Below are 14,681 nucleotides of genomic sequence, written 5' to 3'. Positions count from 1 at the left end.
ACATTTTCCTCTGCATGTCCAACTATCTACTGCTGTTGGACTACAAACTAATAAAAATCCCAACCATTGTTGTGGTTCAGGTAGGGGTTATGGCTCATTTGTACTCCCTTAACATTATGAAAATAGATGCATCTGTTTCAAATGTTGTAAATGTCATTGCCCCCATACTTCCATATGTCCTTTATGATAGCACAGATACAGCCAAGAGATGGCACTAGAGGGCAGAGTCAAAACAAACAAGGCGATGGCGAAGGAGGTCGTAATATTGTACCTTTAAATGGAGGCAATGTTGTAGACAGCGGTGGTCTGTGTGGCCATTATATACATCCCAACATGTGGACGGAGAATTCTCTTCACTGTATTACAGATTAATTCAGTTCCACATCTATTTAAATGTCTTTGTCATCTCGTATCTCGCTTAAACTACGCTACACTGCCTCCACAATCTTCGTTGGTGCTTCTCCGTTTCATCCATATCCGTAACGCAGATTACGGACAGAAGGCTCCTTCTGTCTCCATATCAAACGTTAAGCATAAATGAGCCCTTAGACTGTGACCTGGAGAGCAATGGAGGGAAGACCAAGGCCTTTAAAGCAGAAATAGTAGTAAGTAATGAATTTCAGTAATAAAACATCTGTTGCTATACAACTGGACCAGCATGGAGAGCAAAGGCTTTTGTGGATGGAGCTGCTGGTGTTGTAGATTGGGGATATACTGGTATTTGCTTTGGTGAATCAGCATGGCAGTTACTAGGGTACAAACAGACACACCCAGCTGAAACATGTCAAACTACTGTAGACCATGACTAGCCTCAGATAGTGAGGACAGAGAACATGTGGTTGTACTCAGGAAAAACCAGAGAATCCCAATTAATCGAAGGAGGACGAGATAAGGACCTGACAGGTTCTATTATGCAGAGGTGCAAAATTATAAAAAATAAATAAAAACAGACAAACCTTTAAAAAATAAATTAAAAATAATAAATGGGTAAACTATATGTACTTTTAACATTGGTAAACCATTAAAAATGATCAATTTTCATATTTGTAATTGTCTTAACATTTTACTCAGTTATAAATCAAAATGTCAAGACCTGAGCAAAAATACTAACTTAACTATTATTACTATCATTATTATTATTTAATGTATTTTTTTTTTTTTACCATTTTATAGACTTAAGATAATTATGTGATTATTATTATTATTTGATTTGATTTTTTACCATTTTATAGACTTAAGATAATTATGTGAAAAATAACTGTTACCCCACAAATGGCTTTTTGACATCAACTTTGCTTTAACCTTTGGAGGAAAAAAAACAAAAAAAAAAACATCCAATCTAAGTCTCCTTCTCTTGTTGTCTAAAAGGCCTCTGTCAGGATGTATTTGGAATAACCAACTCACTTAATCTTCATCAAATTAAAAATAATTAGTTTAAGGTTTTACAGAACCTGACTGACTGCTTTTTTTGGCTTAAATTACCCTTAGCAAACAATTAGCCTAGACGGATAACATCCTAAACAAATTCATCATCAAAACCAGCTGGCATCATGAACAGTCACATCACAACACAGAACAATTCACATATGTACACTCTGCTAGTTTCCTGCCTTTATATGATCTGTGTGTTTACATGTGGAATGTCAACCAGTGTAACTGTTGATCTCCTTGTTGACAGAAATCACATGATCCAGTATCAGCAAACATCCTCCAACAAAACTAACTGCTCCTTCAGATATTTGCAGGCCTGTGGCCTTGAGTATTATGATTTCCAGAGCTGTAGCATTTGCCGGCATTATGGCATGTCAACCTTCTTCAAAATATGGATATATATATTGGGGCTGAGTGATATGGAGAAAATCCAATATCATGACATTTTTGACAAAATGCCTCAATATTAATATCGCAGTGATACTGTAGAGTTGACTGTTAGCTCTTTCACAAAATATTTACGCAATGAGATTGATGATAAATAATCATCAGTAATGTGGATATAATGACTATGTGGTTAAAGGCAAATAATGGAACAGCTAGAACAGTCTGGTAAGTTTAGAAAATGACATCACTTTACTGTAATGCAGGCTTTAAAAAAAGGAAAGGACAACACTGATATTACGATATCCAAAATCTAGGATGATATCTAGTCTCATATCATGACATTAATATAACAGTGATAGATTACCCAGCCCTATTACATACAAATGAGTGATATTTGATCATTGTAGACTGTAGAAAATATGATGCTACGATACAGACTGCTAATTGGTATTTGGAAAGATTCTTTCACTTTCTCTTCTTATTTTGTGTATCTTTTTTTTCTATTAGATTTACTCTTCAATGTAGATGACTACTCTTAGTTAGGGTATGGCCAGATGAAACACGACCAAATAGTGTGGGATTAGGTAGTGATATCAAAAACAGGTTCCTCTATGCTGAACAGAACATTCAGAGTACTTAAACCACATTTTTACTTAAATATATATTTACATCTGTTATTGCCCCATGCCTAATCTTACCCTTAACTCACCTTTAGAGGAAGATTTGTATTGGAAACAAATAAGCCAACCGGGTTTGTGCTTGGCAAAAAAACAAGGTTTAGATGCTACCACGATCTCTGACACGGTCCCAAAAACTCCCCACCCAAATTAGTGATATCACACTGTGACAGCGAAAATTTGCTGATTTGGTCAATTTGAACTTAGCCTTCATTCTGTCAAATACCTTTGTGAAAGTTAACTTAACATCCATGAACATTTCTCTTTCCTTCTGTTCTTCAATTTTGTATTAAAAAGATAACAGGACCTATGATGTCAAAGCTTAACATGTGGTGGTCTACTGCATTTACAACATGAGAAAAATGTACTGTGTAAATGTGCATAACATCTGCACTGTTGATGGGACTTATGGATTACTGTTGCTTGTAGAAGGGCTTCAATAGAAAATAGAAAGGTTTGGGGTTTTCTGGCAACCCACAATGACATTTGGTTTGGGGTTTTCTGGCAACCCACAATGACATATAGGAACACTTGCAATGCTGCTGGTCATATAGCGACCACAGAAAATGTCAGTGTGTAGATGCAAGTTATCAAAATGGCATACACACCGGTATAGTCAAATGTAATTCAACACATTGGCTCTGCAATAAAAACTGTTTCAAAATGTACTTGCACACACGCACATATCATCCTGTACAAACAGGTACCTCTGAAATACCAAAACAGACATTTCGTATTAAGTTTTTTCCTAGTTACATTATCAAATACCTTTTAAGGATAGTTACGACCTGTGAAGCTGAAACTTGTTAATGCAGTCATCATTTGTACCTTCTCATTTTGCTAAGGATTCTTTAAAACACCAATAAAAACCTGAACAACATTTGACCAGATTAGAAAAATAAACATTGTTTTAGATGCTTGCACTGCACATGGGACTGTGCAGAGTATTTCTGGTGTAGACATGCATGTAATCAAGATGGACCTTGGCTGCATCTCTCTTCAGCACTTGCTACTAGTGATAAACAACAACAGCAGGCAAAACATGTTTCGCAATAACACTGTAGTAAACTTGCAGCCCACCACAGTGATCATCTAAGATACATTTACAGATAAGTGCATTATGAATCTTTCCCCCATATGATTCATTAACTTCCACTGTAATAACTATCTGGGTTTGGACTAGTATACTGACAATGTGCATGAAAAAAAAATCAATAATACTTTTATTGTTGATTTCTCAACTGGGAACCCCTGTTTTGACTGTATATTTAACCCAAGTCTTTGGTTTGGCTTCCTGTATTGAATCCTAACACATTTCTCCCTCTACCTGTGATGACTGCTGTTAACCCTGTGTGTTTTTTAACACTGTTGCTACATCATTATAATACATCAGTATCACAAATGCACCTGCTGCCGTACTGCGAGCTAACGGAGCAGGCCGCTCATCAGGACAGCCAGCTCACGTTAACATTTGGTCAGAAATAACAAGTGTTCTACGCCATTTTAGGAAATATTAAAGGCTTTAGCTTGACGTTTTGGCCTTCTGTGACAAGAAGCTAAGCTAGTGTAAACTGTGATAGTTGACGATAGATCCACGACAAAAATGATTGGTTATTATGATTATCTATTCCATGTAACAAGATCTAATGACCGACTAATGTGCTGCCGTGACAGCTGTTTGCTGAATATTTAGTTGAACAGCTAATGCTAGCTAAGCATTTAGCTGAGCTAGCAAGCTGTGGCTAACACCCCCACCCTCGACGCAAACGGACAATAGGCCCAACTGTGTCAACAACTGCTACGCCAAAGTAGTATAGGACTATCTTCCATTAGGGTGCCTGTGTATAATTTTCTGACACTGTCAGGGTGTTTGAATTATTATTCAACTATGTTAAGATTGTAGAATAGGAGCTGTCATCCCACCCCTTGCGTCTCTGCTTTTACCACGTCATTGGACTATCCAACACTGCGGAAATACACCACTAGCTAAGAGCTAGCCGAATGCTAACAGGCAGCCTAGCTGGCACTTGCTGCAGCTTACCCGTGTCTCCGATGATGATGTATTTGAAGAGGTACGCGTACGCCATGGCCCCTGGTTTGTGCAGTCAGCTGTCTCGACCGTTACACCTTCGTTAAACCAACTGTGAACCGTGTGAAAAAGGTAGCTGACAGCTCGTTAGCCTGTTTTTCTCTGTCGGTGTTGAGGAAGGAACAATAAACAGCCAGAGCCTCAGCTCTACGTCACACGGTCCGCCCTCGCCACGCTACAATATGATGACTTCAGGGTCTCCTCGGAAAAATTACAGTTCTTTGATTACTGCGATCTTAAGATGATTGTCAGCTTATGTGGCATTTTTTACAAGTAAGCCAAACGGCTAAGCCCAGAATTGACAAAAGAATTCTTTTATTGTGAGAGACAGAGAAATACTGGCATTTAAATAAATGCTGCCGTAAAATTATTGAGGAATCTGTTACAGGACACGTATAAAATCAGTCTGGGGACACTAGTGGCTACATTACATCTGTCTTGCTGCAAAAACCAATTGTCCTCTGGGGAACAATAAAAAGATGAAAGTGATTAAAGCAACAAACTTTAGCAGCAGGGTTTCTACCAGGGTCTGTGACTGTAGTCATCATCAGAGTTGGTCATTTGGTCATGTCTGTGTGTGTTGTTATGTGTGACAATGAGCTCCTAGCTGTAAAGATTAGGAGTACCTGTAGGACAGTGCTCATAAAAGACAAATCTACATGATCTGAAGCTTTTGTCAGCTAACATCAGCCTCTGTTAGCAATGAGTTCCTCTAAATCTCTCCTGGAAGATCTACAAACACACAGCTGCAACATAATACAACATAAAAAAGCACTCTAAAGAATCTTTCAACCTGAAGCATCCAAATGTGTTGGCTCCACAGGCAGATGTGGTACATTTATTTCTGCCTGTTTTCTGTCTCTTCAGCCATAATTGCTGTCACTTCCAGCCATTTCATGTGATCATTGTCAATGATCTCTTATCTGCACTAAATCAATAATGAATACAACACTTTCTTGTGGCATGCAATTAGAACTAATGGCCAACTATTGACTTATGTCCTCTCGGGCATAAATGTGACAATAGGGAAGGGTTGTAAACAGCAAAAGTTGCAATGTAAGGAATTTGCTCATTCTTTCTTGCTCATATCTGATCAGAAACACCAAACATGCCACAGGATCATACCACATGTTGCACAAATTCAAATATCATATCCTTACCACACACATGTATATCCATTGCTGGAGGAGGTATTCAGATCCTTTGGTAGTCCTAATACCACTCTGTAAACAAACAATACTACTTCAATAAAAGTATGTAAGTGTAATTAGGAAAATGTACCTGAATTATTAATATAGCCTGTAGCCTATCCCAGCTGATATTGTGCAAGAATGTATACATATCTTTAATATTCACCTTGTTATGAGATCATAGTTACCAACTGCTTGATTGTGCTTCTTATAGGTTCTGAGATACAGCCATTTTCTTATACTAAATTCAGGGACACATGGCACTACTGGTTTTCTTAAAATATAAAGAAATATACAGAAAAAAACAGTAGTGCCATGTGCCCAGGGAGTAAATATACTGTAGTACGATAAGAAAAACTCACCTTTCGCCCTAATGGGTTGAAAGATTTTGAAATCTTTAAATCTTGACTTTTACCAAGGGAAATTCAAAATTTCAGGTTAGCACAAATGGGTTAATGATTATCTAAACATATGTGAATTCATTTTTCTGTGCCATTAGATGACTAATTGTTTCAGCGCCACTTGTATATTCTGTTGGATAAGAAGTTTAATCTGTAACAAAGTGTTATATATTATAAACTCCTCATATGTTTTGCATGCAAAAATCTTATTTGTAAAGTAACTTGGAACTAAAGGTATGAAATAAATGTAGTGGAGTAATATTTACCTTGTACTGTAAATTATGGAAAGAAGTGTTATGTGGTGAATGTGCATAGGAAACAATTTGGATAAAAGATATAAAATACATTTAGAGATAGAGATCTAAAGGGGGAAAAATGGGACAGGGGGTTGTGCTATGGTAAAAGACAGAAATTGGCACAGTTTTGCAGGAAACAAACTTGCTCTAATGTTTATGTTTTAAAAAAAATGTTGGTAACTGCTTGCTTCCATGCAGTCAGTGCGACATCAATCAATATCACCAGTGTAGTAACTTAAGAGGAAACTGCCATGAGGGCAGCAAGTAAACAGTGTTAAATTACAGCAACAGAGTTAGCTCAAAGTAAAAAAAAAAAAAAAAAAAAGCTGAGCTGTAGTGGCTCATCATTTCCTGCAGGGAGAAGCAAAGTGCCATTCTTTAGAGCTGATTCTTTTTTACTGTCTGTGTGTAAGCTTCTTTTTGTGTGTCTGATTGAGGAGTGTAGTATGTGTGCACATACAGACAATTTTATTTTGCCAGGTGAACATCTAAAACAGCTCAGATGAGACCACAGTTGTTCCCATTCATTACATCTGCACAGGAGGTACAGTCATTAGACAATGATAAACAGTGAGGTGTAACTGCATGCTGCATTGTTACATGGTGAGTTTATGAAAGAGCTGCTTCAAAGAATAGGTGACACTCATCCTAGTATCGATCGTAACAGTAGCAAAAACCGACAGTAAGTTGAGGCACTAAGCAGCAAAAACAGTCCTCTCACCTGATCCTACTAGACGTTGTTAGCTTTTTGACTGTGATTGTATTATGACACCCACCTGATTTGTGTAGAAGCCTAATGTTAGTTACAGTGGAGCTTAAAAATACATTTTGACACAGAATGAGGACTGTGGATTTTTTCTACCACTGCTTGCACTGGAATAACAGTTAGAAAGAGATCTCCTCGGGGACTGAAATGAATACATACAGCTGCACAACACACTGTAAAATCTGTTTTGATCTCTCAGAGATGTTTTTATTTCATAACAAGTTAGAAGATAGACATATAAATAATGTAACACAGTGTAGGCAACTATAGCCATAAACACAGCGCTGAACAGAAACACCAGAATGGTGGTGGACAAAACTGGAGAAGGGGTTAGCCTAAGGTAACGTTAGCTGCTGAATGGTCAGGTAGTCCATTCAAATTGTGCGGCTGCTTGTTAAACCATGTCTTGTTTCCTGTTTCTGCATGTGTTGAATGGAGGAGATGTGACATGGGGGTGTGGAGGATGTGAACTTGTTTAAAAGCACATTTGATGAGGGATTGTGTGATGAAAGTAAAGCAATGTGAAGCATTAGTTTGCTGCTGAATATTAACAAAGAAATATAATTACATTTTAAATGAGTAATGTGTAACAAGTAATTCATTACAGATTTTCAGTGACTTGTCCGACACTAGCAATCACTGATTGTGTAAAAGGGAATGACTTTAGTTTGGGCTGGCTGCCTTGGATAGGATCCTGCCTCAGGGAGGTTACATTCTGACTACAGGCAAGTGGCCGAAATCAAACTGATTACAGATTTAAAATCCTTCATTCAATCAATCATTCACATTAGCATATGTAATGTGGTATGTGTATATGTCTATTGTAGATGTATTGTAGGATATGTTGTGATGTTTGTTTTGTGGTATATGTACTGTGGTATGTGTATTGTAGTGTGTGGATTGTGGTCTATGTATTTTATTGGGCCTTCTGTGTTTGTAGTGTACTGTGGTTGTGTGATGTTTTAAACTGTACATTTTTAATACCATTTTAGGTCTACATGTAAAAGCCCAACAAGGGACAAGAGCTGAAAATTAGCAATAGCTATAAACTCTCTGTGCGACACACCAATCCCATACTCTGTATTGGAACTTTGTTAAATTGCATCCCTATCATCCCTATCCCTATCAAATAAAAAATGAAATTAATAAATAAATCATTTTTTGCCTACATGTGCTGACTGACTGACTTACAGACCATTTTTTCATGACAGTGTGAACAGCACAAATCACATGGAATCTGATCTTTTTAATTATGATTTGAGCCTCTTTCATGTGGTCTTAAAAATCAGATATGGGTCTGATTTTTTGCAGTGTGACCTCTGAACAGTCATATCAAAATTCATACGACTTTTATGTTCAACTTTTATAAACTTTTTACTCTTGTGAGGTGCTGATAGATGTAGTTAAAAGTAGACCTTGACATTCTGAAATGTTGGATGTAATCTGTTTCAGTGATGCAATTCACAATCCCACCACTACAAATGAAACCGTAAATGTTGACTTCAGTGAGCTTCATTTTTACTTCCACACAACAGCATGATGCATGTGACAACTTTATTATTGTTATTTTGAACAATGAAATAAAAATTATGTGAAAAGCCAAACAAAAAAATTGAATTTGGCCAATAAATCCAAATTGAGCACTAAGGCTTGCAGTGAAGCCAGAGTCAGTAGCTTGTAGGGCTTGGGAGTTGGCAGGCTTGTCAGTTTGGAGATTGGACACACCTCCAATGGCTTGCTCCTAAATCTTTTTCACAGTAGGCCTACAGCCTCTTGAAAAAATATAAGTATGAGCTCCATTTCACAATGGGGCTTTGTGGACTTTTCGCATTCACACAAATAAGTAAGCTTAAAGCTGAGGTAGGCAATTTCATTTTGGGGCTACAGGGCAAAATCCCAAAATAACCTTTTAGCATATTGTGATTCAAGTGGTCTGAGAGAAAGCTAGACTTCTGCACCTCCTCTTGGCTTTGTCTTCATGCTTTAGTAAATCTAGTCCATGACAGGAGACTTTGACCAATCACAGGTCATTTAAGAGAGAGAGAGTGTTCCTATTGGCTGTTTTACATATGCAAATGTATGTTCCTTAAGCGAAAGCCTGATTCGATGGCTGAAAATCTCATAAACAAGTTGTTATTCCACCATTGGCAGTAACTGCCTACGCAAAGGAAGACGATCTTCTCAAAAAGAGAATTTAAAAGAGATTCTGACAATAAATGAGATATGACACATGTCAGTATCAGCAAAGTGTTTCAAAGATGAAGAGAGAATGTTGCTAATAAATTAGCCCGCTGCTAACTGGACCTAAAGGCTCACAGCTGTGGTGTCATGTTCATGTTTATGTAGCTAACATTAGCTAGAGCATTGAACCACAGGCCCTGTTTAGACGACAACGGTTTCTCTAAAAACGGAAAAGTCTGTCCTTTGCGTTTTAAAAAACTTCTGCGTTTATATGACAACGTTATTGAAAAGATCCCCATTCACACGGAGCCGCAAAATCTACTGGAAACGCTGTAGTATGCACGCCACGCCAATGGGTGGCAGTGTAAATTTGCAAAGCAACACCACGGCATGACACCATGTGCCTGTGCTGAAGCGCCTTCCTCTACAACGCGGTGATTACAAACCAAGACAAAGAAGACACTGGCGAAAGCATGCACAGATAACTTTGTCTGGATGGACGACGAGGTGGAGTTGCTACAGTGACAGATCTACACTTCACTTCAAATCAACAGGGTGAGCAGCACAAACAGAGCTTGGCATTGTTGTTGTGACGGTCGGCATGCCTAGTGACTGGAACCGTAATGCACATGTGCGAAAAGTCTCCGTTTTCAGAGGAACTGCTTATTGCAAGTTTACATGACAACGGAGACGCTGCCGTTTCCAAAAAGTTGCACTCTGGAACCCGTTTTCAAAACGTTGCGTTTTCAGGCACCCAAAACGCCGCTGTCGTGTAAACGATCGGCCAAAACGCAACTAAAGTTTACCGTTTACTGTTGAAATCGTTGTCGTATAAACAGGGCCACAGTGTGTCCTCCGCCTCACCCCCTGCCACTACAGACCACCTTGCTGCAGCAGCTCAAGAGACAGCCCGCTCTCATTGCGAAGTCGTCAAATACTGATGCTTTGGCAGGGACTTTTATGTCAGACACCAATGAAAAATGCCCCCCTTTTATGTCAGCATAATGCACAGCCGGGTGGCATTAGTGTGTAACGGTGCCCTATAGGGTGTCAGGGAAAGCGGCTAGACAACAAGTTAAGTTAAGGGAGTGAAAAGTCCAAGTAGGGTAGGTGGGAGGGGTTTGGTGTATGGGTCCAGCAATCACTGACTTTCACCTGGGACGCCAGTTTTCGTTTCCTGTATAAATGTAAAGCCAAAGCCTATTACATTTTCCTAAATGTAACCACATGCATTTGTTGTGGAAGGAATAAAAGGTCAATTTGCAGTGTTGTACCATATGTAGTATGTTTATTTCAAAATATGATATTTCAATAATTTATGAAGTGCGACCATATGCCTGTGGTCATCTGGTGGGAGGGGCTTAGGACAGAGAGGACAGAGCTGCAGGAGGAGGATGATTTTTTTTCCGAATTCAGCATTTTTCTTTTCTTACGCCTTTTCCTACCTCAGCCTTTATCACCATCGGTTTACTTCTTATTGTTTGACACGCTGAGACCTGGGGCCGTATTCCTAAAGATTCTTAGCGCAAAGAGTTGCTCCTAGTGGCCAAATTCTAAGAAAATCTTAGAATCATGATGTTTTCTAAGAATTTGCCCTCAAAGTTAAGAGCAGATCCTGGTAAAGATAAAAGGTATTCCTAAAGAATCTTAGCTCTTAAGAGAGCTCCTAAGGTGAGATCTGTTAAGAGCAGGGAGGAGGACTTTTAAGAGGCTTAGGAGTTTCTTAAGCAGAGGAGAAAATGGCAGAAAGAAGAGGCAGGAGAGATATTCTCCAAACACTGAATGACAGTGAATTAATTAAATGCTACACATTGGATCATGCAGCAATCATGTTCGTGATTGATCTCATTAGAGATGCGCTTACTTCTCCAAACCAATGCAACAATGCAATATCACCAGAAATGAAAGTCATCACAACACTGAGGTATTTAGCAACAGGAAAAATGCAACAATGCAGCAGTGATGACTTGGGTCTGTTACAACCCTCCATCAGCAAGGTCATCAAGCAAACACAGCACTGTCACAGCCTCATATTGTGACAAAGTTTGTTTCGTTTCCGCTGGATATCCACACTTTACAGGCTCATAAAAGGGCATTCATGGACATCGCAGGATTCCCCGGTGTTGTGGGTGTAATTGATGGGACACACATCCGTATAATTGCACCGTCAGAAGATGGAGCCGTCTTCGTGAACAGGAAGAGATTTCACAGTATCAATATTCAACTTGTTTTCATTGCTGACTATAAGATTTTGGACATTGTTGCTAAATGGCCAGGCTCAACACATGATGCCAGAATACTCTCTGAGAGTGGGCTCAGACAGCTTTTCGAGGGACATTATGTGCCAGCCAATTGCCACTTGTTAGGGGACAGTGGCTACCCACGCAAACCATTGCTCCTAACACCTTACCTCCATCCAGACCAAGGGCAACAACTAAACTACAACAGGTAACCCAAACAATATAGAATTAGGCATGGAAATAAAATGTAAAGAGCATGTTGGAGTATCCTAGTAGTTGGCCCAGAGTGGACTGCCTTACAGAGCCCAATTTACAAATTTACATTTCAGGCAAGTTATAGTATATGTAATTTAAGAACTTGTGACTGCAGTGAACTAATATACCAACTAATATTTACTACACATAGCCTACAATAGTTAAATACATGACACATATTACACACAAAGACACATGAATACATAATATCTATTTATTTTTTAGGAAATCAATTTTTAGTCGGTAGTACTCCTCCTGTAGGCATAGAACTCTTTTCTGCTGTCTGAGGACATCCATTGTCATCTCCAGTCTTCTGTCCTGCAGGGATGGTGTTGGAGCAGCAGGCAGGAATGGTGTTTGAGCAGCAGCAGCAGCAGCAGCAGCAGCAGCGGGCTTCTTATAGGCCGGTTAGCAATCACAGAAACTGATGAAAGCTGAGCCATCTTACCCTCGTTAATACCAAATGGATGAAGTGCAAAAATTACCAGCATGGTAAATGAATGTAAGCAAATAAATATAACTATCAGCATGTGAATACTGTGCAAGTGGGCCTGAGTTTTCACACATCTTGTAGGATAATTTTAAAGTATAGCTTACTATTTATTTAACAGAGATTTTCTTTTGATGTAAAATATTATTTATAATTACACAGTCTTCATAGAGATTAGATTCTATGATTAAGTCTATTGATTTGACGGTCCATTATATGCCCATTATCACCAAAAGTGTATTTTTATCTAGCTTTTAGGATCAACCAATCACACCTTTTGAAATGATGACTCATACCTAGCAACGGGGTCAACCACACCTCCTCACTAAGATACGAGTTTCTGTCCATTCCTTGCTCAGAGTTTTCTGAGAATGTTCTGGAATCACTCCTAAGCTAAGACTCCTTGCTAGGAATTTTTAGGCTAAGTTAGGAGCTCTCTGAGAGGATTCTCAGAATCTTTAGCCCAGGACATTAAACACTGTTTCAGCAACCTGGGACAGCTGCTTAGCAGGTGGTCCACCCCCTAAAAAACAATGCAGTAACCAATATGTACACATTAATTATGTATTTAAATTAACTTTACCAGCAGTTATAAGTAAGTTGTCTCTGGTCGGCCCCTGGTCTCTGGCACCCTCTGAGCTGTTCATTTATTTCATTCATACACTTCATTAATTATTTTATATTTATCTTCACATTATAGACAGCACAAGCCACCCGCCCCTAGACAATCCAGGATCTGCTTTTAATTCCACAGTGTGGAAACAGGGGAGCTTGGCTGCATTTAGATGACTCCAAGGACAGTTTCCTGATAGGGAATATAGGGCAATTAACATCAGCAGCCTGAAGGATATGGATTAAGAAAGAAAGAAATTAAGCCAGGGAGAACAATTGGGAGCATGAACTATTTATCCCACTTGACTTTTTACACATGTTTTTGTACAAATAACCTAAATAAAATATATCCTGTCTAGCCATCTTTTAAATTCATCATGGTCAGAATTCAAGAGGTCTGAAGAATAACACCTCACACATACAGTCCTCAAAGCATTAGGATCTGATCACTGAGCTTCATGAGAGCCTGTGCCAACAGTGAATGTGGGTGTGTTCAACAGATTCAGTATGCAGTGTGTCAGAGTTTCTCTGCCCATCTTGAAGTCATCAAGACTGGAGAACAGTTTGGCCTTTCTCTCTCCCTCCACCCTGCTGTTTTCTGCCTGTTTTCTCAACCACTACTGTTTCCTTCACCCAAGGGTGGGTCTGTGGCCTCCACCAGGAACACCAGCATGACCTTCCTGCCAGTATTCCAGTACACACACACACACACACACACACACCACCAGGGTACCCAAAACAGCAGAAAGGTTAACAGAAAATAACAAACTACAGCTGAGAAACATTAATGATATTCTAAAAAGAAAAAATAATCAGAGCTAATACACTCAGAGCTTAGAGGGAGTGTGGATGAGAAGGATATAGTGATGTGTAATAGTTTGGAAGAAAGCCCGGGTAAGCAAGCACACCTGCAGCCTGCAGAGAGAGAGAGAAAAGGAAGTAAGACAGAGAGGAAGACAGAGAGATAACAGCAGAGCAAAGTGGAGAGAGAGAAAGAGGAGGAGCAACAGAACACAGAAACACAGAGAGGCAGAGAGCTCCACACACATCAGTTAGTGGCTTTAGGAGGACAAGAGTGAGAGAGAACATAAAAAGAAAGAAGAAGAAGAAAAGAAAGAGAAAAGAGAAGAAGAAACTAAAGAAACAGACATACAGAGGAAAGTGAAAGGCTGAGGGAGTTGTTGCTCGGTTGGAAATCCATCCAGCAGACTGCAGAGACTTCACTTTGTGTCCAAGTAAGTGGACAAAACCAGTGTGACTAGGAGTCTACTGGGAGGACGGACTGGTTTCTACCCACAGTGAGCAGACTGCCAAGCACCATGGCTGACAGCGTGAATGAGGAGTCGGATTATAACCCAGGGAAAGATGAGCTGGACTGGGGCTATGAGGAAGGTAGGCTGCTCTTTAGCAGTATGTGAAGGGATGCTGGGAAATACGGGCTGTTAGCTGCTATAAAAAGTTGAGGGTCCAGATGGGATTGAAAGTGGTGTGAACCCAAACCTTAACGCACTTTATCTAGTCTTACTGTGTCAGCCTCTTATTTGTGTTAAAAAGTTCTACTGTGTTGACACATATTCTAGCTCCAGTTTTTGTTATTACACTGTAAAAATAACTGTCAAAACAAGATGTAAAAATGATTTGCTCCCCTCTGTTACAGGTTACTGTT

General features: G+C 39.2%; 1 protein-coding gene across 1 annotated transcript in view; it reads right to left on the bottom strand.

The window, feature by feature from the left end:
* Window positions 1–4,758, bottom strand: part of rab2a (RAB2A, member RAS oncogene family) — a 32,795-nt gene extending 28,037 nt beyond the window's left edge. Inside the window, exon 1 of the mRNA XM_050074588.1 lies at window positions 4,537–4,758. Within this exon, the coding sequence (XP_049930545.1) occupies window positions 4,537–4,582 (46 nt within the window). The 5' untranslated portion in view covers window positions 4,583–4,758. The remainder of the gene's footprint in view (window positions 1–4,536) is intronic.
* Window positions 4,759–14,681: the final 9,923 nt, after the last annotated feature.

This window comes from Epinephelus moara, chromosome 21 (assembly GCF_006386435.1).
Source record: "Epinephelus moara isolate mb chromosome 21, YSFRI_EMoa_1.0, whole genome shotgun sequence".
NCBI classification, from domain to species: Eukaryota; Metazoa; Chordata; class Actinopteri; order Perciformes; family Serranidae; genus Epinephelus; species Epinephelus moara.
The sequence above is the reverse complement of the archived record's forward strand: the minus strand, read 5'-3'. Positions and strand labels throughout refer to the sequence as shown.